The sequence below is a fragment of the Nelumbo nucifera genome, chromosome 5 (assembly GCF_055504915.1).
Source record: "Nelumbo nucifera cultivar China Antique chromosome 5, China Antique-T2T, whole genome shotgun sequence".
Lineage (NCBI taxonomy): Eukaryota > Viridiplantae > Streptophyta > Magnoliopsida > Proteales > Nelumbonaceae > Nelumbo > Nelumbo nucifera.
Window position 1 is genome coordinate 35287589 of NC_142653.1, and position 26974 is coordinate 35314562.

Sequence of the window (26974 nt, forward strand, 5' to 3'; positions counted from 1 at the left end):
TGCATTCATGTTCATTGAATCATATATTTAAGTCATTTTTGTTTCTTCTCAAGTTCTCATCATTAAGTTCTATAATTAAATCTATACTTAATAAATTAATAATTCCAATAACATAAAAGCTTATACTTTTAAAATCTACCTAGAAAAAATAGTATTTTCATCTAGGTGGTGGTAAGAAATTAAACCATTTTGGGTCAAATGGGTCAATCCATGTTGCCACGATTAAATAAAAAAAATAAAAAAATAGAAATTAAAAAAATTGGGAACATTTTTAACATACATATTAAACAATAATAAGTATGATAAATAAGAAGTGCTTTTATTAATGTTGGAAATGAAATGTAAAATTTAATTGGAAATAAAAATATTTTTCTATTCTCTCTCATTAAATCCTATATTTAAGATATATTTTTCTCATCATTAAACTATTGTAATGAAATCCATAATATTAATTTTAATAGTATAAAAATAAATATTTTGAAAAGTAATTTGAAAACAAACCCATTTTCTTCCCTCCCGGTGGTGGGCAAGCAATTCAGCCATTTGAGGTCAAATGGATTAATAAATAATACCATAATTAAATAATAAAAAATTAAAATAAATAAGTATAAATAGTAAGAAGTATTTTTATTAATGATGAAAATAGAATGCCAAATTTAAAATCTACCTAAAAAATGAAATGATGTCATTAGGGGTGAGCAAGAAAGCCCGGAAAATCGAATTTAATAAAAATCTGGTTAATCGAACCAATTGGTTCAGTTTCGGTTCACTATTCTTAAAAAAACCACAAGTTTTGGTTCAGTTTCAGTTAACCTTTTAAAAAACCAGCGGTTAACCGAACTGACTGGTATATATATACAATAACATATATTATATATATTATGTATTCTATATATTATATTTTTATTTTTATTTTTATTTTTTTAAATCAAACTAAATCCACCGCCATTTGACTTTTTGAGTTTTCCCCCCTTTCTCCTTCTTCGATACCTAAAGGCTAATACCAAAACTGAAAACCCTTGCTTTCCTCTTGTTCGTCTTCCTCCCTAGTTCCCTTTGCTTTCCTCCTGCACTGGTCATCTTCCATCGTTCAATATCGGTGTCAGTTGATAGTCATCCTCCGATGGCCTTTCCCCCTCCCTTCTCTATTACGGCCACGCCAGAAAACCGAGAACTCTCTCTCTCTCTCTCTCTCTCTCTCTCGCCTGTCATTTCCTTTGCCACTCCATGCCAACCACCAAGTGGCAATGCCGGTCGCCAACAAGCACCAAGCCACCAAAACCAATTGCCAGTTACTCCCTCTCCGGCGACACCTATCATCTCCACCACCTCTCACTTCAGGTTCAGGCGACAACAACCGGTCCAACACCCACAAATCGGCCACCACTTCAGTGTTCATTGTCCAAGTTCAACTTCAAGCCTTTAGCTTGTTTAAGGTATTTTTTTATTTTTTTGCATAAATATTATTTATAGTGTATTTTTTATTTTTTTTTGCATAAATATACAGGCCTTCAGGCTTTAGCTTATCCATTGTCCAAGGTTACTACACAAAAAAAAAACCAGAAAAATAGTTCAGTTTCTGTTTGAATTATTAAGAAACTGACCAAGTTAGTTCGATTAAAAAAAATGAGCCATGAGCACCCCTATATGTCATAGTCAAATAATAAAATTTTGGAAAATAGAAATTAAAATAATCACAAAAATAAAAATAAAGGATAGAGAAAAATTTAGGCACGTATCTAATGTTATATATTTATAAAAAATAAAATATTGGGTACATCTCTAATATTATGTATTCATTATATTGAACAAAAACAAGTATTATAGATAAGAAGTAATTTTATCAATGATGGAAATGTAATACGAAATTTAATATCAACCTAAAAATCAAACTATTTTTCTTTTTGGGTGGTGAGTTAGTGGTTTGGGTCAAATGATATCATAGACAAACAAAAATTAAGTGTGATAAGTAAAAATTATTTATATAATGTAAATGAAATATATAATTTAAAGGGAAAATTATAGTTAAAGTTGGTTGTACGTTTAAAAATAGGTTGCAAGTTGGTCTAGAAACCAACAAACTTTGCTAACTGGCTATACATTTCAAATTATAAAAATCCCACCATGTCATCATAGGCTTATCTGGTTGTTACCAACATGAGACTCTTAATCCATGTTGGACACAACAAAGAGCCTATATCGAAAATAGGTTATTAGTTTATCTCCCGCTCCCTCTGTCTCTCCCACTCTCTCAACTTTGGTCTGTAGACAAATCAAAATCTCTCTCTCTCTCTCTCTCTCTCTCTATATATATATATATATCGTTCTCCCTCAATCTCTCTCATTCTTCTCCCTCAGTTTTTCTCCCACTCCCTTTCTCGTTATTTTTTTATTTTTCTTACAAACTTATACAATATTATTCAGATAGTATAAAAAGAAAAACTAAAGGGACCAACCACTTATACAATCAAGTTATAAATTTCTATCAAGTAGGTGTAAATTTCATAGTCAAGAGTTTCTTGTGATTTTTTATCAAATTGGTGTAATAATTTTTTAACTATACCAAGTTGGTCTCATATTCTTTTATACAGTATGATTAATATCATATAAGTGTGTAAGAAAAAAAAGAATGAGAGAGTAAGCGGGAGAGAAATTGAGGGAGAACAACATAAATTAAGGGATGAGTGATTGACCGAGAAAGAGAATGAGAGAGATTGAGGGAGAACGATAGGCAGACAGAGAGAATGAAATTAATAGACAAAATGTAAATACTGAAACTGAAAACCATTTTTATCTATTTTCAAATCACACAGTCATTGAGCAAAGAGAGACGATTGTGAGAGTGAGAGAGTGGGAGGAGGGAGAGAGAGATAGAGGAAGAGAAACTAAAAAACCCTTTTTTTTTATTTTCCAATCACCCAACATTAAAGGGCAATTTCAGTATAAGATTTTTGTTGTGTCCAACATGGATTAAGAGTCCCATGTTGGCAACAACCACATAAGCCTCCAAAGACATGGTGAGAGTTTTTATAAGTTGAAATATAGAGACAGTTGTTAGAGCTTTGTCGGTTTTAGGACCAACCTGTAGCCTAATTTTAAATGTACAACCCACTTTGACTATAATTTTCCCTAATTTACAACTAATCCGAAAGCAAAGTTATTTTCTTATCTAGATGGTGGGTCAACGATCAAACTTTTCAAAGAAACCCATAGTGTCATATAATCGAATAATAAATATTTAAAAAATGATAGAACACCAAAAATAAAATTGTACATATTTTGTAGAAAACATTTGAGAACACTTCTAATATTATATGTTTATCATATTAAAATAAAAATAACTGTTAAAATAAAAGTTATTTTGATTTATGACAGAAATGGAATACAAAATTTAATAATAATAATAATAATAATAATAATAATAATAATAATAATAATAATAATAATAATAATAATAATAATAATTGTTATTTGTTACAAGCATTTAAGTTTATTTTTAATCATATTATTATTTTTATTAATTTTCAATTTCTATCTTTACTATAATATATCTAAAATTCAAGTAATTAATATGAAGAAAAATTTCTCACGCTTGTGTTTAATTACTAGATATAATATATAGATAATATACATATAAATATATATGCTGGTTGCTTTGGTTAACCATCAGTTTTATCTAGGTTAACTGAAAACCAAATCAATCCTTTGGCTTTTTAGAAATATCGAACTGATTGGTTCAATTAACTACATTTTCACTTAGGTTTTCTCGGTTCGGTTCGATTTTTGGGTTTCTGTGAGCACCCCAACACAATAGGGTGTGGAAATGGGTGAGCCATGAACTAGGACCACTCGGTCCGCCCTTGTTAGAATCGGTTCACCGGAGATAACTCTCCGCTTGTAGCCCGGCATGACCCAATACGATTTTGAGCCGACCTGGCCCGCCCCGACTGACCCGATGGTTCACGGGCCGTGTTGTGGCTTAGCACAATATGGGGCCGATGGGTTGTGCTAGGCTTGGGGTTTCAAGTCAGTTGGCCAAGCCGACACGACCCACATTGTCGTGTTGTGCCACCCATGGCCCATGGGTTGGCACGACCCATATATATTATATATTTTATATATTTGTATAATATATATAATATTATATAAATTATAATTACTTAATAATATATAGTATATAATATATTAATAAAATAAACATTTTTTTAATTTTATTATACTATTTTATTTAATTATTATATATATATATATATAAACAATCATATACATCAAAATTCATATAAGATTAAAATTTTAAGTTTTTTTTTTCAATTTTTTAAATAAAAATAATTTTAATTCAATCCACGGCCCGGCCTGACCCAAGGCTCAGCCTATGGGCCAACCCGACACGGACTCGCACGGACTCGGGCCGTGGGTCATGCCAGGCCGACCCCCAAAATATCCGAGGGGAGGGAGGCATGGCCCAGGACGGCCTGCGTGCCGATCCAGCACGGTTCGTTTTACACCTCTTTGGTCCTTCCGAACGCGACGCTCAGAGTATTGAACACCTGTCGCCGTGCTAACAAACCGTAGTACAATAAGAAAAAAATCTCTCTCCCTCGCTTTCTTGCTCGCTTGCCACGGAAAATAAACAAAGAAGCTAATCTCTAGCAAGTGGTATATTTATTTGCTTTTGTTATTTCCTTGCTGCTATTTCATTTGATGGTCTGTTACTTAGGTTTAGAAGGAAATTTAAGTAAGTGTTTCTTTAGATGTTTGATTCTTCCTCGTTGTTGGTTGAAATGAGGTTCAGTTTTGATTAGCAATAAAAGTGTATTATTCCCCATCTCGAGTTGAATAGTGTGGACTTCTATCGCTCTGAAGTAGATTTTTAATCTGTTCTTTGGCTTTGTTCAATTCAGTAAAATGATCTTCTTTACGTTCTTTTATAGATCCTCTTTAGTTTTCCCTCAAAGTTTGATGCTTTGTGTTCTTTTTTTTTGTTCTATATGTCAGACTTCAGAGCCTTCGCTTGAATTAGTTTGTTGTCCCGAAAATAAACTGGACAGGAAGAAGAGAATAATATTTTCTTTAGCATATTGTTGTTGGGCTATAAATTGAAAAATTCAATTCAGTTCAGTCCAATTGTAAAATTAAAAGCCTGCTTCACATAGTTGGACTGTCATTTTGTTCCATATCCCTCCACCGTGTCATCATTCTCTTTAAGATGATGATATGGTGGTCTGACAAGAAATACCTGATGGAAATTTCATGGTTAGCCCTCAGACATCTAATCGCATGGCGTTTCAATGCTCTCATTCTTTTCCTTGCATAAAAATTCCAATCACAGTTAGAAAAAAAGTCTACTTCTAGCAAGAATCAATCTACAAAATATACAAACTCCCACCCAATCACTCTCCCAAACAATGAATTCATGGATCTGAGAAAGGTTAGAATAGGAAACTACAAGGACAGTCGAGTCCGCTATGCCATTGCATTTGGAGATCTCACCACCCTCTTATGTATCAACTCCTTACTTCCTTTACTGGCATATCCTTCCCAAACTCAACTTGAGTCCAACTTACTTGGCCAGGAACTAGCCAACCAGAATTCTTCCATCTTTGACTACCTTGATGCCCCTCATTGTGAAATCATTCTCTGTTTTGTCATCCCCCGAAATGGATGTTTTGCTACTTGTTCCTTTGTAACTTTGTTATTGCCAGCATTGATGTCTCTCTTCAGAACACACCTCTGGATGGAACCCCTTACAAAAGGTAGTTGTGGCCGAGATTGTTCTCACTCTCCATCTCCATCACTATTCTGCTTGGTTGAATCAGATGCTTACTTACTTTATAAATTCTTCTCTTCCGGAATCTGAGTTCAGTAAGATTATAAAAGTGTAATTGATCAAAAACAAAAAATTATAAAAGTGTTGCATACTTGCAATGTGGCTCCAAACGAAAGACAACTGAACAATATGTAACAATTATAACTTTGGAATAGTTACCTATTGCAAAAAAGGAAAAAGAAGCAGTTATAACTTTGGAACAAAGGTTCTCAGTTCACACTTTCTAACTTCTAAAGCATTGAAGTTAAGAAATTTATTTGGCTGACAAGGAATATGTTGGTTTCTATACAGGTGGGGAGATCAGCAAATACTTTAGCTGATGTGTTAGCCAAGGGGGTAAATAGGGAAGAATTGTTTTGGGCGCAGTTGTGATTTATGTAATTTATTATTAGTTTACTTGTGAGCTATTGGGAGAGGCTGCAGCTTGCACCTCTCCATGGGTTGTTGTATGATGTTACAATTCTAAAGCAGTTTCTGGATTAACAAAACTTTTATTACTCATAAAAAAACTTCTAAAGCATTGAAGTTGGGATCATGGTATATCATATTCAACATTTCTGTGAGTGGTAACTTTGTCATATTGCTGATGATTTCATCGCTCATGGCTCAATCCAAGAAGACAACCTTTCTTCGGCCAAATTTCTTTCTCCATACTTGGATAAAGAAGGTAAAACCCTTTAATTGCGTTCTCTCTGCTAGCTTATTTCCAATATCCAAAATAGGTTGGTCCAACATGAAAAGCTACTCAATTGGTGATTTTCCATTTGCAAAACAGCCTATGATTTTCCACCTAAGATACATTGAAATACTGGTTAACTCAACAAAGATTTTTAAAAATGAAGGTCACAATCTCAAGTCCTGTCCTGCAGTTGGGTTCATTATAGAGCCAGTAAAGAAACCAGTAGCGATAAGCTTACACATATCTTGCATCAGAACTTCTGAATGTCAGAAGGAAGATCCTTAGAGAGCCTTGAGTTCAGACCTTGTAACAGAAAAACTCATTCCCTGTTCAACTGCAAAACATATATCATCCTTTCTGCCTCTGCCACATGGGTCTCAAAGAAAACCATGCTCATCATCAAAACAAGGGCAAGGGAGAAGAGAGACCATTGAGTAGTAGAAAGCCAAGGTTTGCAATGCTGTTTTCAGGTTTTGTTGCTAGAGCTTAATGAGGACGCTGAAGGAATTTTTTATGCAGAAAATCCAAACATGGGTTTCTTTCTGTTGAGAATGCAGCAGTTTTGTTCATGAGGATAGGAAATGGGTTTTACTTGGAAGGAATAGTATCAACAATCCTTCGGCAATAGATTCAAGAGTGGCAATTGTAGAATCCCACTGGTTTTGATTATATTTACTAGCTTTTCATGTATAGCTAGCTAGTCAGTTATGCATTTTTCCATGGAAGTGCATTTGGACATGAGTTAATTCATTATAATACATTAAAAGTGCAATGACAGCAGTTATTTGGACAATTTTGGAAGAAAGAAATGCAAGAATATTTAGGGAGAAGGAAAGAGGGATGCTGTGATTGAATGTATCATGGCAAAGTTAATACATTGGATCAAATTGCTAGACCTTTTGTCACTGTTCTCATATGATGATCTTTGAAGAAAATGGGGTGAGGTGACTACATCTTCTTCAAAGAAGATGATACATGATAGTACAAAGGCTTTGGAAACTACCTGAGGAAGGCTTCATCAAATTAAATTTTTATGGGAACAGTTTTGGAAACTCTGGTTCCTCTGGAGTGGGAGGAGTTTTCAGGGATATAGATGGTCATATCCTAGTGATGTTTTCAGAATTAATTGGCTTTAGGGTTTCTACTAGGGCTGAACTCCTTGCTGTACTTCAAGAAGTGCAATAGGCAAGACATATGAACTTAGACAAATTCATTATTGAAGGTGATGCCAAGGTGGTGGTTTATTGGCTAAGGATTAGTGAGAATACGGCATGGATTTACAAAGATGAAAGAAAGAAAATTGGATGGGGGACAAAAGGCATGTACTTACAAGTACAATGGATGAAAAAGTTGGCGAACGGGTTGGCTGAGGCACTATTGGGTTAATAGGGACCATTTGTATTGGGTTCAACTATAGTCCTATACATTGTACATTAGGAGAGGTATAGCTGCATCTCTCTCCAAGGGATGCTTGATTGTGCACATTTTCTATTCATCTTAATAAAATTCAAGTTGTTTATCAAAAAATTACAATACATTAAAAAATTGCTTCATTTTGTTCTCTTTAGGTGTTTGAACCTTGAAAATCAACAAATTCTTTTTCGGGTTTGATTTGTTTTCAGATGGATGAAGTTTCTCTCAATAGCTTGCCATTGCCTGAGGATGAAGGAAATGAATATGGAACAGAAAAAGAATGTGAGATGATGGAACCTGATGTTCAAAAATCACCTGTTGTAACTCAAAGAAATAATGAAATTGTGCCACCTTTTGTAGGGATGGAATTTGAGTCTTATGGTGGTGCTTACAATTATTACAATAACTATGCAAGGGAACTTGGATTTGGCATCAGAGTGAAAAGTTCATGGTTTAGAGAAAAGAGTAAAGAAAAGTATGCTGCAGTACTTTGTTGCAGTAGAGAGGGTTTTAAAAGGCAGCGAGAGACAAACCGTATAAGACCAGAAACTAGAACTGGTTGTCCAGCAATGCTGAGGGTTAAATTAGTGGACTCTAAAAAGTGGAAGGTGACTGAAGTTAGTATTGAACACAACCATTTAATTACTCCTGCTAGTGTACAATTTTATAAGTCACATAAAAGCAATAGCTTTGCTACCAAAAAGAAATTGCAGTTAGATTGTGAGACTGTAATGCTGACAAATAAATTGCTCCAATCATTTACCCTGGATTTATGGGATCATGAAACCTTGAGCTTTGATGAAAGAAATGCTTTGTGCCTTGATCTGGACACACAACTGAAGATTAAAGAAGGAGATTCAAAAGTCCTCTTGAATTTTTTCTGCCGCATGCAGCTAATGAGCCCAAACTTCTTTTACTTGATGGATTTCACTGATGCTGGACATTTGCGGAATGTGTTTTGGGCTGATGCCAGGTCCAGGGCTGCATATCATTACTTTGGTGATGTTGTTGCACTTGATACTACATATTTGATGAACAATTATGAAATACCTTTGGTGTCATTTGTTGGGGTGAATCACCATGGGCAATCTATTCTACTAGGTTGTGGTTTGCTTTCAGGTGAGACATTAGTGTCATATTTTTGGTTGTTCAAGGTATGGCTTTCATGCATGTTAGGGCGTCCACCATCTGCAATAATCACAGACCAATGTAGGGCCATGCAAAGAGCAACTGATCTGGTTTTCCCAGGAGTCCATCACCATATTTCTTTGTGGCATATCATTCAAAAAGTTCCAGAGAAACTGAGAGGGTTTCATGAATATGAATCAATTAAGAGCTCCTTGAGTAATGCAGTTTACGACTCTTTGAGAGTAGATGAATTTGAAACAGCTTGGGCGGAAATGATCCAGCATCATGGAGTTGGGAATCATGAATGGATTCAAACATTGTATGAGGATCGACATCGATGGGCTCCAGTATATTTTAAGGACACATTTTTTGCGGGTATGTCCACTACACAACGAAATGAGGGCATGACTGCATTCTTTGATGGGCATGTGCATAAACAGACCTCTTTGAAGGACTTCCTTGACAAATATGACTTAGTTCTGCAGAAGAAGTATCAGAAAGAAGCCAGGGCAGATTTTGAATCAATACATTTCAATCCTGTGTTGAAAACAAAATGTTGTTTTGAGGCACAACTCTCCAAGGTTTACACAAAGGAGATATTTAAGAAGTTCCAGTATGAGGTTGAGGAGATGTTTTCATGTTTTAATACAACACAAATACATGCTGATGGTCCAATTATAATATATGTAGTTAAAGAGCGTGTTGAGAGTCAAGGAAATAGGAAGGAGATCAAGTATTATGAAGTTTTATATAATGCATCTGAAGTTGAAGTTCGTTGCACTTGCAATTGGTTTAATCTCAAAGGTTATTTATGTAGACATGCATTAACTGTCCTTAACTACAACGGCATTGTGGAGATCCCTTCCCAATATATTCTTTCAAGATGGAGAAAGGATTTTAAGCACATGCATATTCCAGATTATGGATCCAAAGATGTTGATATTAATAACCCATTACAATGGTGTGAGCATTTATACAAGCGTGCCGTTCAAGTTCTGGATGAAGGCATTAAATCTCAAGAACACTACAAAGTTACTTTGCAAGCATTGGAGGAGTTGTTGGATAAGGTTCGGCATCTATAGGTTCTGGGTTAAGGGAGACAATAAAATGGAAGAATCTAAGTGCAAGTGGAAACTTAAAGTCTATTATTGCAAGTAAAGCAGGTACTGTGATGGAGGCTATGGAATGCCTTTTCTTGAGAAAGTCCACAATCATCTTTCGAACAAAAGGATCTTGAGAAAGTCCACAATCAATTTTCATTTTCTTTACATGATTTTCTTGAAAATTTTCTGTATATTTATTTTGAGATTCTATAGTTGGTTGTAGAGCAGAGCTTCAGTTTGTTGCCCCAACAATACAATGTCTTTAATCTCTTGACAACCCAATAAGCACACAACTGGGCATCTGTTAATTGAGGACTCCTTAATGGTTATCTAAAATTGTAATCTAAGGCTCTGTTTGGATTGACGTTTATTTTGTGTTTTTAATAGCCCAAAAGAAGAAGCTTGCTTTTGGGATTTTACTGTGTACTTTTTATTGTAAAACCCATTTGGGGAGTATGTTTTTGCAGAACATGCTTTTTACAGTAAAAGGTACAAACATGCATTTGGATACAATAATCTACTTACTTTCACATTGAACCATGCTTGTGTTAACTTTTCAGTAATGAAATTTAGAAGTCTCTCAAGGTCACATGGCATGTGGATATACATGTGACATGTGACAAACAGATGTGATATGGCATATGACAGACATACACATGCCATATGATGCACAAGTGCCAAGTGGGACATTCGCGTGATATGTTATGTGAGCTGCATGTGCCACATACATGTTCTACATGGAATGTGGAACAGATGCTTTGACATCAGACAAGACTAACATTCCTGTTGTCATATGGCATATGTGTGCTATGTCATTATTTATATACTTTCATATGTCATAAAAACTTTGCCACATTATACATTTTCCTATTTAATTGATCTTTATGTCATGTAGCATCTCGATGAGGCAGATAAATGTTGAAGATGAACCGAAACAAGTGGCATATGAGTTATATGTGACTTGTTAAAAATAAAAGTAAAAACACAGATGAAAGCACAAATCCAGAAAATTTTTCTTCATGTTTTAGTGCTTTAGTCTAGTACTTTTACCATTCTTGCTTTTCAAAACAGGCATATCCAAATACATAATGTACTTTCAAACCATATTTTACTTTCCAAATACAAGAGTACATTGAAAAAGTCTGGCCAAACAGGGCATAAAATGCCTTACATTGCTTTATCTACAATATGTTTCTTTAAACATGTTATATAATCCAGTAAATTCAATTGCATTGACAACTAGGTCTAACCAATCATACTTGAGATGTTTCCATAATGATTTTAGATTTTATCATTTAATTGGTTGCATTTCTTTGTGACATGATCACATGAAATAAATTTGTAATCTTTCTGATAAAAGACATCCTTTTCTTGATCAACAAAAGGCACTATTGGTGCTATGGTATAGGTATATTGACCCTATGTTATGTGGACACTTCAAAATGGATCCTATGCCTGTCTGTGGCACGTTCCATGCTCAATATCCTATGTACTGCTTTCACTTGCTGGATATCAAGACCTACCTGAACTTGCCCTTTTTGTTAATATATAAGATATTTCAAGCTGGTTACTTTGAGGTAAACTTGGTCTAGGACCTCTAGGTCCAAGCTGACAGATTAATTTAATCTCAGCTCATCTTCCACAGAAGAATATTGCTAATCTACCTGCAAGGTGCCAACCAGCTGGTTGGTAAGGTCTCCTGCTGTTTGTAGCAGAGACTTGGGATCGAATCCTGCCTGCACCTGGGTTGGGGGATGGCTGGATGGGCTACTCCCCGTTGTGTAGCCCTTCAAAACATATAAAAAAAAGTCTTGCTAATCTACCTGTTTTTCTTCTTTATTTTCTTTCTAGGTTTAATTTGACTATGACCAAACTGTTATGTTTGGTTTGGTTTTGGTGTGGTGCACTATCCAATTTGGTTCACCTTTCTGACTCAATTCCAACTGTTGGCTTTCCTTAAACAGTGGTTTGAAATAATTCTGTCATGTTTTCCTATCAAGATTGTGCATTCACTTTTCTTTGTGGTATAACATAACTTGCTCTGCATGAAAATTCACCTTCCCTACCACTATGAAGGCCCAACTTGACCTGGAAACCTGCTGAAGTTTATTCTTGAAGAACACTTTTCAAGCTATTTGATTTTGTTTGCTTTTTAGGAATTTTAATTAAAGATTTGGCTTTGTAAGTTGATGATGTTATCTTGTTTTATCAATGTCAGATTGGTGGGATTTGTTTCCTAATCCAAATGCCATGTTATCAATTTATGAATGGTTAAATAACCACCATAGTCACCTTGGCATCCAGGTCAGTTACATTTCTAGGAGAGTAACAATATTATTTTAGACATAATTGGATTTTCTTGCCCATTTTAAGCCATCTATAATTTCTACTTCTTGGAAGTGTTAGTTATTTTGTTTGTTCTTCTTAAAGAATTCCTATTTATGCTATCAGGTTATTTCAAAGCATTAAAACTGGGCTGCATTAATTTGTCCATTGCCTTTTAATTGGCCATGGAGTTTTTTAAATCTTTTAGGTATAATATACATGCTACAACCATGGATAGTGCCTATTTAGGAAATTAAAGCCATTGAGATTGAAAATGGCCTGATGAAACCATTTAAGTGGTTTTCCTGATTTTAGAAAAACGAGCATGGTAGCAAAAGGTCCAACATTTGCATTGACATTTTCCCTCTTATATTATAGTACTTGTTCTCTAAACAAATTGGAAATGCATACAGGTTTAAACTGTATTAGAGGTGCTTTCAAAATGGTGATTTTCTGAGGTGGTTGTGCAACCTGGACCAGGGGATGGGGATACATACATACATACATAAGTAGTGCCACACCCACACACAAGTAGTGCCATTGTTATTAAAAAAGAGGCAACACTTCTAGTGGTGAAAGATTAAGGATCTTAAAACCAAAGAGTTGATTGTTAATTAATTCTAAGATGCAAGGGCTGGTTTCTAAGAACAATGTATTATTTATATATTGGATCCTTTAAAGGGCAGAAACCGGGGGAGAAATGAGATATGCCAATAAAAGCAGTAGGGTTGATGTAAGAGAACACACATTAGGGTTTTTTTTTTCTTAAAGAGGTATGCTGGAAAGAAATTAAAATTAGAGTGGGAGGATAATGTGGGGTTGCACAAGATATCTACAAGGTAGTGGGCTTCTGGAATTTTTCTTCACTAAACTACTCTTCTTGAATTTGGTTCATCTCCATTGAGAGGGCAAAAATGTAATTAAAATAATACTATTAAATACATTTAAGTACCTTTCATTAAGTTTTACATTTAAGTCATTAGATAAATCACATTCTCTCATTGAATCCAACATTTGTACTTTTATTTATCATCATTAAATTCCACTAATAAATTCATACACAATAATTATTAGGGGTGATTACTTACATATACCCTGTATATTTAGGAAACTACTTAAACATACCCTTAACTTTCAAAACCTACTTATATATACCTTGTAATATGGCCCCACATAACACAAATAAGCCATCTATTAAAAAAGTGTTAGAGTTGTTAGATATGCCATTAATTTTTTTATAATTCCATTTTTATCCTTGTTCTTCCTTCCCTCTCCAAACTGAATGAATGGAGGCAATGCAGATATGGAAATATAGAAGAAGAAAAAGTCAGATTGTCAAAGACAACTAGATCTGACAAGAATAAAGCAAAGGACGTAGTCATAGATCTAGAACAAGATGAACTTAAAACAAAAACAAAGTAGATGGAATGTTGAAAATACTGTTCATTCATCAAGGAAATGTTATCCGAAGAAAAATAAGAAGAAAAGCAGCAACACTAAAGAAGGTATTTGAAAAGACAAATGATGAAGGATGATTTGGCACGACCTAGTAAGAAGGGGACACGTAGACGCGATTTGCTCGAGGGGTGACAACTCAGCCAAACGAACCCATTTCGCAACATTCGGAGCTTGAGTATCCAGCCACCTCGGCCTAAAAAACCACCTTGGCATAGAGACACCTTGACACCCAATACAGTTTGGGACTAAAGAATCGAAGTGCCAGTTTGGAGCTAAAGAGCCGAAACGTCACATAATCGACTCCAAAGGCCCTTCCAACGGACCCCGAATTTCTTGGGATCACGATGAGACTCATCCTAGCTCCGCCTGAATCGGAGGTAAACGATAAACCTTATCAACATATTCCTCTCCTTCAAAAACGGAACAAACCTTATCTGCACAGCCCGGAGATCTCGAAGCTCTTTCATAAGGCCCACGACTACTCCAATATATAAGGACATGAAACCTCAAGGCAAAGGTACGCGTGATTATTTTACTCACTAGCATTCAAGCACTCAAGATTCAGCTCGCATTCATAGTATAAAGTACTGACTTAAGCATCAGAGCGACCTCGCCGGGTTAGCTACCCTGGGCTATCTGATCTACTATTCTGCAGATTGGTCCAACTCGCCGCGCAATTGGAGATTGGATCATCTTCCAGTTAGGAGTATCTAGATCGCGCACCATCAACAAAGGAACCAAATCTCTAATACCTTTGATTCTGCTCCAACCCAGAATGGCAATTATATGATCAAATCCCATTGCTTCATTCTTTTCTTAAACACCTCCTAGGAACTATGACCATTCTAACATCCGTACCAGTTAATAAACTCATTTTGCCTTTAATAAACACCTTCTCCAACCCAAACCCGTTCTAATAAATAAAAATGATAAAGAACCAATTTTATTGGTTACTTAAAAGGTGGAGTGTAGTGAGAGTTGAAGTTGTACCATTTTGTTCCCTCAATTAGAACCATCTATTCATTGTCAAAATCCCCATAAAGAGAAAAAGAGTTCTGTGGGTAATGTTCTTACTAAGATTCCACTTTTCTATAATATTTTAGAAAAGGCACTAAAGAAGCATAAAACAAAGGGCAGATTGGTTTGGCTTATCGGGTCACTACATTGAAAATCCAGAAATAATCTATTTTTTCTTTATTTACTCAACTTAATTCTAGCAGTGGTGTTTGCAACATTGAAGAAGAAGAAGATGGAGGAGAGAGAAGGTATATATAAGTTGCATCTTTTTAAGAATGAAAATGGCATATTTTGAAAATTTAATGAATAGTTAGGGATACTTGCATCCTTTTACATTTAACCTATTAAACTTAACCTTGGAAAAATCAATAAGGTATATATAAGTTGTTTTTAAAAGTTTAGGGTATACGTAAGTACTTTCTCAAATATATAGGGTATACATAAGTAATTAACCCTAATATTTATCAAAACAATAAGTATTTAACCCTAATATTTATCAAAAAAAATAAGTAATTAACCTTAAATATTAATAGAATGAAACTTTATATTTTTAAATCAAACCTAGAAATGAAATCATATTTTCCATCCAAGTGGTGGGTAAGTAGTTCAACCATTTGGGTCAAATGGATGATTTCATGATGTCATAAATAAATAATACAAGTTTAGAAATATAAAAATACAAAAAATAAAGAAAATAAAGAAATTTTAAAAGTTTTGGACATATTTCTATTATTATATATTTGTCATATTAAAAAAATAAGTATGATAAAACAAACATAATTTTATTAAGGGCATATTTCTTAAAGTGCCCCTATGGTTTAGGAAATTGACTAACTCTACCCTTATTGTTTACATATTGTTTTAAATTACTCCTAAGTCGTTACATATTGACGAAAAAAGGCAAAATGTCAAATTTACCCTTTATTATTTCTCAATGTGTTTTTTTCTTCAGCTTTTGGACCGTTTTACTTCTATGTGGTGAAAATGATAATCCTTCATCACCATTAAATACTTTAGAAGATTCGGGCAAAAATTTGAGAAACAAAAGAGTAAACGTTAACAGGGTTACTCCAATTGCAAGTCTTTTGGTTCCCAAAGCTAGAATTAGCCTGAAAAATAGTTCTATGACTGCCTTGGAAGTTCTACTATTCAAAACTGGAACCTTGGTGACATCTTCAACTTTATTGGCTACAAGAGGAAGGGTGATTTCTTTGCTAATTAGAATGCTAGGGCCTCAATTTGAAGAGCTGAAGTTACAGGCATTGGGGGAACCTCCAGCTCAGAACACCACTGAAAGATGGCACATAATGGTCTGAAATCAAAACAGGAACACAACCTACATAGATTGCCTCAACAACTCTGGGCTTGCCACCTCGTACCCACTCGGGCAGATGCAGTACTTGCTCTACCTCATCATGTTGTAGTAAGACACCTTATGGGAGAGACTCATAAACCTGTACATCATCATCTTTGTTCTTTTGGTGCTCAAACAACACTGGCTGGATGGATCCGTGTAGTTTTCCGGCAAAGAATGCTAGGATTGGGTGATGAGAAGGAGATGGGCTACCAATTAAACCCTTGATTTCTCTTGTTATCATATTGATTTCTGTGAAGGATGCATCTTTGGCCGGGTTGAGTCCTTCAGAGGTATATGCATTGCAGAGAACCCGGATACCTTTGTTGTACAGATGTTTCGATAAGTATCTCAAAACAGAGATCTCAAGCTAGAGACCATTCCCAACTGGCGACCCCTACTTAACCATCAACCAAACAAATTTACAGGCATCATCAGATCATCGCCACTTTCCACCCTTCTTTCTTGTCATTCACAATCAAGCTATTAACCCATCATTAGGGTTTTCAATGTGCTTACATGTCTGATCTCTACAAATTCAGTTTTCTGATGGGCTGATTTGATTCATTTGAAAGGGATGGTGGTATTTTATCTTTTTTTTTGTTCAAAGTGATTAGGAAGGCCTCTCGGCGTCCAAGGTTGATTTTGTATCTTCTTTTGAATCTGGTGGCTTCTATTAGGATTCTTGATCTTCCAGTCTAGAGTTTCAAAGAGCATCAACCTTGCTTTTGGTGCTTTGAGAATTCATCCATTGGTGTGAAACGACAATTCCCTTGGTAACCTCTTTCCATGGTGGTTCATGTTTTCATTGCTTGAAGAAGCCTTCAAAGAAGAATCCTCTGGAGACTTCCGATTTCACATGTTTATCTTAGTCTCCTGTAAATTCCCCCCTGAAGAGAATTTTACCGAGTCTATCTTCAAAGCAGTATATAAGGATGTAGAGGAGAGGGCCTTTGGTGAGGAAGCATTTCAAAGTGAACTTTCCACCCAAGAGGTTTGATGCCTACCACATGATTCTTCATTCTGTCTGGCTTAGAAAACTGAATGCTCGAATTCATGATGAACAAGTATAGAAAGGGACGGCGAAAACAGAAGTATTCTAATCATAATCATTGTTGTAGTCGTTGGTGTTAGTTTGATTCTCCAGTAAGTTTCCACAATGGCTATAAAAAATTCAGTGTGTTCTTGGGAGCATTTTCACCGGAAAGTAGAATCTTATACGTTGTTCTTCCGTGCTTCCATACACTTTTTAATATTAATATTAATATAATCAATCAATATAAGATTCAATGAAAGAATGGATTAATACCATAAAAATAAGAGTTAAAAGGAATTGAATGAGGAGCAATGTAGTAGTTTAAGTTACACTTTGTGCACCCACAATTAGAGAGGGACCAAATACAAAAATAGGGGTATTCTAGTCAAGATTAAGAATCAATGAATGTTAATGGGAATCAATACCTTAAATATAAGACTTAGAGAGATTTGAATGAGTAAATAGTTGTTAAAGTTACATTTCTATCCTCACAATGGAAGAGAGACCAAATTCAAAAATTGGGGTATGCTAGTCAAACAAAAATTTCACACTTTTAATAGTAGTAAAGATGTAGATATAGATTTGTATTTGTATTCTCAATCATTTCCCATTAGGTTTAAGTTGTATATTCCATGCCCATTATTAATAAAAGGGCATATTTCTTAAAGTACCCCTATGGTTTAGGAAATTGATTAACTCTACCCTTACGGTTTACATATTGTCTTAAATTACCCTTAAGTTTTTCACACGTGACAAAATGTGACCAGTATATTTTTGAAAAATCCTAAATACCCTTCCTGTTGTTGCTGCAGTGGTGGCAGAAGAAGGGGAGCTGTAGTTCCAGATTAAGTTCTTAGTGGCAGAGAGTTTCAGACATCTTGTTAGCGGCAATGGTGGCATCAGAAAAATAGAGACAAAGAGGGGAGTGAGACTTGCTAAGATGCTTGGTTTAAAGAATAATTTTTATAGACAAAATAGAAATGAAATATAAATTTAAAACCAACCAAAAAATGGAGTTGTTTCATGTTTGGTGGCAAGTCAACAATTCAACATTGTGGGTCAAATGTGTAAATCCTTGATGTCATAATTAAATAATAATAAAAACTAAAGAAGGTGAAAACACATAAAAGTATAAAACGCACAAAAAAATTATAGAAAACAGTTGGGCAAATATTATTTGCTATCATCATCCTAAAAAATTATCACGTCTCCTGTGCAAAGCATGTGGACCCTTACTAGTATAGATAAAGGTTGAAAATCAGGTGAAAACAATGGAGACTTTCAGAGAATTTTCGATGAATGAGATAGTGTTAGCTTGGGGAGAAGTGGCTAACTCTTCTAGAGTGAAGTAAGGCTATGATGGAATGGAAACCACCAGCAAGTCAAGGATTGAATCTGAACTTTGATGGTAGCTCACTAGGTAACCTAGGCCCGATAAGAATTGTGGGAGTCATTAGATACGGAACTGGTGCTATCAAGGCATTGTATTCAGGGCCCACTAGAGTTGATCATTCTTAAAGTTAATTGAAATAATGGTGATGTTACCACTCCAGAATTGGAGTAATTAGGGATGGGAATGGGATCATTTGTGGCTTGTTTTTGGGACCTATTGGGCAGGGTCTCTCTGTGAGAGCTGAGCTCTTCGCAGCTATCGTTGGGGTGCAAAAAGCCAAGGAAATGAGGATTAAAAGATTAATAATAGGAGATTCTAAAAGTCATTGGATGGCTGAAAAAAAGAGAAGGGGTATTATGCAGTGTTTTAAAAGCGCAAGGCGCAAGGTGAGGTGCACACCTTTTTGAAGCAAGGCACAAAAATACAAAAAAAAGCTAAAAAATAAAAAATGTCAGAACATTCAAAACAAATGCCAAAAATTTCAAAAAAAAAATGCAAAAAGAAATGTTAAACATAATATTAATAAAAAATATAAACTTAAATTTTAAAATAAATGTTTTAAAAAACCTATTATCTAAAATTAAAATACATAAACATAACATGTAAAGCGTATCAAAATGAAAATTTAAAAATAAAATCAAATATATTAAACATTTTCAAGCATGTAAAACCCACAATCTCTTTTTTCCTCAATTGCATTATTTCGAGTAGCTAATGTGATGTAAAACATATTACATTCTTGATTCTACGAGCCGCCTTTGTGCCATACCCTTAGAGGCAGGCCTAAACAAGTCCATTATGTTGTTCAATTCATCCTAATAAAATGTCTTCTTAAAAAGCAATTAAAATTATAAAATCATTATTTTTTTTTGTGTGAGAACTAAGAATTTAAGACCCTTAAATGGACTTGTTTGGGCTTGCCTTGAGGGGTGTGGTACGGGGAGCCGGGGGCTCTGTCCTTGCCCCAGCTGCTAAGTTCAAAAAAAAAAAAGCAAAAAAGTGTGAAATTTTCAAAAAGCGCACACTTGGGCTAAGGCGCGAGGTGCATCAGGCGCACACCTAGGAAAACCAGGCATGCACCTTTTGAAAGGGCTGTGCTTAGGACCTAGTCGAGGCGCATACCCTAAAATGTGCCTCGCCTGTGCGCTTAGGCGTTCCTTTTAAATCGAGAACCGCCTCTGCTAATGGTTTGGTGGATGACTTAGCTAAAGAAGGAGTGAATAGCATTATTTGTTTTGGTCTCAATGTTAGCTTGGTAGTGGGGCTCTCAGCTGTATTGGGTGTTATTTCTAACAACTTCTTGTTGTACTGTTCTCCTTCTAAGTTCTAATAAATCTCTTTAAGTTGCTGATCAAAAAAAAAAAAAAAAAGAAAGAAAGAAAGAAAAAACGGTGATGTTACAAGGGTTGGGGATAGTGGATAGCCAAGAAACTTGGACATCAACAATTGGAGGTGGAGGGGAATTCTAAAGTAGTCATTTCTTGGTTAAGTGGCAAAATTCCAGGACTTTAGCCTTAAAGGCAGACAAAAAGGAAAATTGAGTCATTAGCCAAGGATGTGAGACCTACATTTAGTTGGATTAGTAGGATGGCAAATGTAATGGCAGATTCTTTGGCCAAGCAAGGGCTTCACAGGGAACAGTTGTTTTGGGCTGAATTGGAAAACAATTATGGTAAATATGGGAAGAAAGAAATGTGAGGACTTGCAAAGAAAATTTTATATGTCACTGTCCCTTCTTCATAGCTTTAGAGGTTGGTAATCATCTACAACCAGATCTATGGGAGATGGGGACTCAACAAAAGCAGAATTCACCTTAGGACTTGTGGGAGATGGGGATTCAACAAAAGCAGAATTACTACCTGTTCTACAAGGGCTGAAGCTAGGCAAATCCTTTAATTTCAGGAATGCATGAAGGGGATTCAAGGGTTATTGTGGGATGTCTAAAGACCAAGGACCGTATTTCATGGCAACATTGGCAGATCATGAGGGAAGTGACATACTGGCTTGGAAATTAGGAAATGATTTCAACTAGGTTCCAAGAGTAGCAAACAGTTTGGCTATTACAGTGGCCAAACAAGGGGTAAACAGAGCTCAACTTTTTGGGGAAACTGTATCACAATGATTGATGTAACTGATAGGAGTTGGGGCTAGGTAGCACATGCTAGCCTAACAAACACAAGGAATACAGGTCACTTTTATAAACTCTTATTTGTTATTTCAGTCAATAACATATTGAATGCTGAAAAGTAAGAATAAAAAAATTAATTAAAATAAGGTGGAATCAACAAATAAGTGGCTGTACTGATAACAGTAAGCTTTTCTTTTTTTTTTTTAGAACAAACTCAAAACAAAATTCTTAGTTGATCAAGTGATTTTCCTAGAAAATGTAGCATAGAAGTTTCAAAATGGAAGCAATGAAATAAAAAAAGGAATGATTGTTCACTCATCCTCCTGGCTTCGCAAGCTAGCCAGCTTTTTGGTAACAACAACATCAAGCTGTGCAGTGTGTTCAACAATCTCCTTGCTCTTCTGGGCAGAAACATCATATGCAATCTCAGCACAATAGGTTTTGTTGTGCATCATCAACAATTCAAACTCCCTAACATTGTGCACTACAAATTTCTTAAATCATTGGGAAGATAGCGGCGGGTCTTTTTGTCTAAGCCATAACCAATTTTAGGCATCAAAGTGCATCCCTTGAACTTCCTCCTCACACGAGAATCAATACCCTTGCCTATGCCAGTTTGGCTTCACAGCGATATTCCAGTCACTTTGGGCTTCTTGAACTTCTTGACTCATTTCTTTACTATCTTCCTGCTAAGAAAAGGAATGGTCATGGCTTAGGTTAGGGTTTCCTCCAACCTCCTGTCACATTCTAAACCCTAATGCCCATGGAGATAACAGTAAGCTTATTTATTTATCCTGATAAGTAAATTCTAGTAGAAAGGGTTAATAGGGAACATTTATTATGGGCTGAATCGTAAGGTATATAGCTTGTGAAGGGATAGGTGGTTGTTTACTAGTCTGTGCTTGGGATGCTTAGGTATATTGTATATACAATATTCCAAATCCAATTCAATAAAGTTCACAGTAACTTACAAAAAAAAAAAAAACTAATAGAAGATAGAGATTCCAATGACAATGACTGATCCAAAGAAATGTTTTAAAACTTAAAACACAGAGGCATGAGCCTCCTCAAGAGGAGGAGAGAGGGGGGAGGAAGAGGAAGGAGGAGAAGAAGGATGAGGAGTTATTGTTTTTCTTGTTTCTTTTTGGTGAAAGATGTGTTGTGGTAAAAGGAATGGGGATGCATGACATTAAAAAGTCAAATTGGGAATAATGGCAAGCCCCTAGCATAAAAAATCAAATTGGGCTGCATCAAAAAGGGGGTGGGGCAGCCCAGACTTCTTTTCCCTTCCTGTCCTTTTTTTTCTTTCCTTTCGTTTTTCTTTTCCTTTCTTTCTTTCTTTCTTTCTCTGCACAAGCATGTATCATAGTTTTCATGGCACCAAGGCTAAGCGACAGGGGGGTGCCTAGTTGCCTAGGCGATGGTTTTTTTTTTTTAAGTAAAAACATGTATCCTAGGGTAGTTCCCTAGGTTCCATAATCATATTTCCTTAATAAATATCCAATCCATAATTTTCATAAGAAAAGTATAAACTTCATGTTAAACTATAGAAAATCAACATATTCATGGGAAAAAAAAGAAGAAAGAAAAGAAAATTCGAAAAATATAGGGGCTGAACCCCTATTTCTGTTATAGGAAAAGAAGAAAAGAAAAGGTAGAAGAAGAAGAAGAAGAAATTAGTATATAAAACACGAAATTAGTAAAGAAAAAGAAGAAAATGTGTTGATTGGACAACATTTTATGTTCTTTCTTACTTATTGGTTCAGGTTTTGAAGTCTTTGAGGGTTCAATACAGCATTTAGCAATGTTTGTGTTGATTAAACCCTAACAAATAAGAAAATAACAAAAATAAATTAGTATATAAATACACAAAATGAATATTTTAGTTTAAAAATGTATATTTTATAATTATAACCTCAAAAAATTAAGAATATAAAAGTTTGTTATAACACGCTATAGAAAACTGCTTGGCGATTCGGCAAGGCAAGACTCCAAGGGTGCCTTGTTGCCTAGGTGCTGCCTTGACAACTATGGCATGTATGATGTGTACACCTCTGGTATGCCTCATGCGAAAGGCGTTTGAGGCATATGCCTCATGCACCCGAGACACATGCCTCAGAAGCATAAACACTCCAGCATGTACCTCAAGGCATTTTGAGGGCACCTTGCCTGGAGGCATGCCTTTTCCACACCTTTTAAAACATCGATCCAAAGGACCAGATCATAGTTGCAAGACTGTACAAGGTTCAAAGTATTGATACACTTGTTATTTAAATTTTCAGATATGATATGATACTGCATTATCTTGTACTGCATTATCTTGTACTTTGCTTAGTCCCATAATTATAGAACAGATACGGTAGAAAGGCTTCTAGCATTTAAATGGGTGGCCCCTTGAATCTTAATACTTTGCATTGTGGTGGCTGTGAAAACCGATATGTATCATATGATATAGTATGATATGTTTTGATATTTTGAACTTTGAATGCCATGTACAGTAAACTTGTGCAGATATGTAGCCCAAAAAAGATTCAAGGTTTTGCTGAGAAGTTGGGGGAGGAAGTCAAGGGTGTCTTTATGGACTCAACTTTAAGGGGATGATATGTAGTGGCAGGTGAAAGCATGGGTGGCCCCTTTTTTCTGCAAAACCAAAAATGAGGATGTTCTGTTCCAAACATAGGCACCAATTCCCAGTTCTTTCTCTTCTTTCTTTTTTAATTTAGTGACAGTTCATCAAAACAATTGTCCAAGATTGCTAGATCGACCATGCGATGCGCATAGTCTTAAGTCCAAGAGTGGGTTGTCTTCTCTTCTTAATTTTAGGGGAGGGAGTTTGCCTTTAGATATTAGATGAGTAATTGAGCTTCTTGAGTCAGCTAGTCAATAAAATTCTACAACATCTGAGCTGTTTGCTTTGCTTCAAGGTAAGATAGCTAATCATCTCAGGGCCTGTTTGGTTTGCTGGAATAGGGGTCTGGAATTGGAATCAGAATGGGTTATTTTGATTCAAACTGTTTGGTTGGGTGGAATCAGAATTCCATTCCCATTCCTGCTGGAATGGCATTCCCCCATTTGAGGGAATGACCATTCCCCCTCCCCCTCCCTTGGGAATGAAATCCAATTCCAACTTATTCCAATTCCTATTCTGATTCCTGTCTGAACCAAACAGGCTATGGGAATAGACCATTCCAATTCTGATTTCAATTCTGATTTCGATTCTGATTGCCAACCAAACGGGCCCTGATTATTTAAAGTGACTGCCAAGTACTGTTGGTTGCAAGTGCCAAGTCCTTGGTCCCTAAATTGTAGAAACTTAAAATTTATTTTTTCATTTTTTTTAAAGAAAAACTAAGGCTTTGGCTAATAGGGTGGACAGCTCGTTGGACACAACTGAAGTGGGGGAACAGGTAGTTCATTATTATTCCGGTTTAGCCATATCTCAGATAGATTGTCTATTTATTCTTCTGTCTTCTTTGAAGTGTACATAGGCAATGTTCTGAACATCAATTTTTTTTTTTCTTTTTGAAAACTGTAAGGTTCTGACCATCAAATTTGTGAATCAAACCAAAAAGAATATCGTTATGATGAAAATAAAAACAAGGAATATGTAACAGTAATTATTATTTATAACATAATAAAACATGAAAATCCAAATTTATGAAGTTTAACATTTTAGTAGTTAATGTTTCATGTTAGGTTGGTTCCATGGTCCCTCACTCAGGGTTAGCCCTGACATTTAGGATCTTTGGGAGATGCCTCAAGATTAGAACAATGGAAAACTCCAATTCTGATGCATGCTTGAATGGCATGCTAATGAAGAGTTTCAAATAAAAATCCATTGGACATATATGTTGTTTGTGTTTGACAGTTTGAGTGTGCATGTGTGTTCATGCATGCGTGTGGTTTGGGGGATTGGTGGTGTTTGAATTAGTTATGACTTAACTGCTTTGAGATGGGTGACGATCTTTTACAGTTTAACTATCAGTTCCACCAAAGTCTTGGCTTTCCCATTTTGTCATGGCTGACCTGGTTTACTGGTCTATTAGCTGACAGAGACATGGGGTTGGGCAACCCCCCTGCTAGACTGTTAAACTTAATTGAGATATTATGGCTTCTGTTATGTACTCTGCATGCCCTTGTCTTGTACTGCCTCTGATCTCTAGAGAGCTCTTAGAATACGAAATACATACAAGTATAATTATCAATGCAAGACTAAAAGAAATTCAGCTAGCTTCTTCGCTTCGCTTCAAGTAAACTTAAGACTAAAAAATATTCAAAATATTTGAGGTCCAAAGCATGGACTATAGCAGGGAAACACTTTAAATGATTTAAAAGAATTTTTTTCTTTTTTTTTTTAATACAATTGACTGAATCTATATTGGATCTGATCTATTATCCCTTGGGAAATTGGGCACATTGGTAGGTTGATAAATCAGGTTTCCTTCATGTTGAGTTATCTCAATTAGATTGTTGGCCTGTTGGGTTCATGTCATTGTTTTCTTTTTTAAACCCTCTCAAACCTAGTAATTATATCATTTGTTGTCATTTTGTTTAATTCGTTTTTCTGTTTTTTCTTTTTTTTTTCTGAACTTTCTGCTGTTATAATATTCTTAGTGGTACAACTAATTTGTGTCTTGATGTTCCAGCCACTGCCTTTTCAAGGCATTTCATGCACTAAGTTGATTGTGCTAAGATTCGTAATCAGTGTTAGCATGATATACTTGATCCTGCTGTCTATGTAACTGTCATCAGGGGAGGAAGGGGCTCGTTTTCTATTTTTTATTGTGAGGGGAACCTTCTTGGATGTCCTTGTCTTCATCTTGTTTATGGCTTGTGAACTGGGAAGTTCCTATTTTTACCCTTCAAAAGGTCACTGGTCAAGACAAGATTTTATGGAAAGGAAGCTGTGGTTCAGCTTGGAAGAAGCATTCAGATGTCTTGAAAAGCATTAATTACACACTTCTTGGATTCTTTCATGTTTCATGCTTTTGTTGCGGCACTGCAGCACATCACCAATGGCATTTTGTTGATGGAATTTTTTTTTATTAATATAACAAAAGAAAAGCTATGGTATATTGGTAATGAAAGGGGATCAGTTGATCACTTGATCATCTATTTTTGCATTGCTTGTTTTGCTAGAAGGTTGTGGTCGAAAGTGTTGGACATTTTTGGGCTTCAGATGTGCTTTCCAAAATCTGCGGTGGAGCTTTTAACTTGAAAAGTAATTTGGAGAGTGACAATGTTTTGGACCGTGTGGATGGAAAGAAATGCCAGAATTTTGAAGACTTGGGGAAATCAGAGGAAGTTGTAAAGGAATTATGGGGTAGAATTCATTCTTGGGTTGCGGTTCACAGATGTTTTGCTGATAAACCATACAGCTCTTTTCTGAAAGCTGATTTGCTTTTTTGTAATGCTTAATCGATACTTTTTGTACAGATGGAGGTTGTTTTGCACAGGTCCTTGGTGTGTAGGTGTGGGGGGTGTAATTTTTGTTATTAATATAACACTTCACCTCTTTTCAAAAAAAGAAAAAAAACATGATTATCGCTTAAAAGTTAAAACTAGGGGTGAGCAAAAAAAACCGAAAAATTGAACCGATCAAAAAAATCGACCAAAACTGAACTGAAAAATTGGTTAATCGAACCGGTTGGTTCAGTTTTGGTTTGGTGTATTTAAAAAATCGAAGGTACCGGTTCAGTTTTGGTTAACCAATATAGAAAATCGGCAGTTAACTAAATTGACTGGTATACACATATTTTTATATATTTTATATATATTTATGTATATTATATATATATATATATTTATAAGTTTTATTATATATTTATATAATTTTTTTATAATATATATTATAAAAATTAAAAAACTAAAAAACTAAAAAACTGACGGTTAATCGAACCGGTCAACCAGTTAACTGACTGGTTTCGATTTGATTCTGATTACTGATTTTCTAAAATTATCCATGTATCTCTGAAAACCGCCATGGGCCACAATAGCGTTTGAGAATGATATGACTGTATTAGGGACAAAATGTAGTTTTAATCCTGCAATTACGGTGATGATGAATTGCTTCTTGGTCTTCTAAACAGGTGGACTATAATAGCTCATTATTT

The 26974-nt window shown here is 35.3% G+C and overlaps 1 protein-coding gene and 1 pseudogene across 13 annotated transcripts; one reads left to right on the forward strand and one right to left on the reverse strand.

Annotated features, from left to right (window-relative positions):
• Positions 1–4483: 4483 nt before the first annotated feature.
• Positions 4484–26294, forward strand: LOC104590622 (protein FAR1-RELATED SEQUENCE 6-like). 13 transcript variants are annotated; one of them, XR_016076534.1, is made up of 5 exons: positions 4497–4656; positions 8129–8201; positions 8280–10210; positions 12369–12454; positions 18153–25934. XR_016076534.1 is itself a non-coding variant. In XM_010249340.3 (3 exons), the coding sequence occupies exons 2-3, from the start codon at positions 8129–8131 to the stop codon at positions 10127–10129; spliced, it is 1923 nt and encodes a 640-aa protein (XP_010247642.1). In that variant the 5' UTR covers positions 4497–4656; the 3' UTR covers positions 10130–10520. The 13 variants fall into 13 exon arrangements, 2 of the variants coding, with proteins under 2 accessions (XP_010247642.1, XP_010247641.1); XR_016076531.1 differs by adding an exon at positions 13777–14450 and having other exon boundaries at positions 4498–4656; positions 8129–10210; positions 25508–26294; XR_016076535.1 differs by lacking the exon at positions 4497–4656 and adding an exon at positions 4721–4735.
• Positions 21173–21570, reverse strand: LOC148791405 (large ribosomal subunit protein eL32z pseudogene; annotated as a pseudogene).
• Positions 26295–26974: the final 680 nt, after the last annotated feature.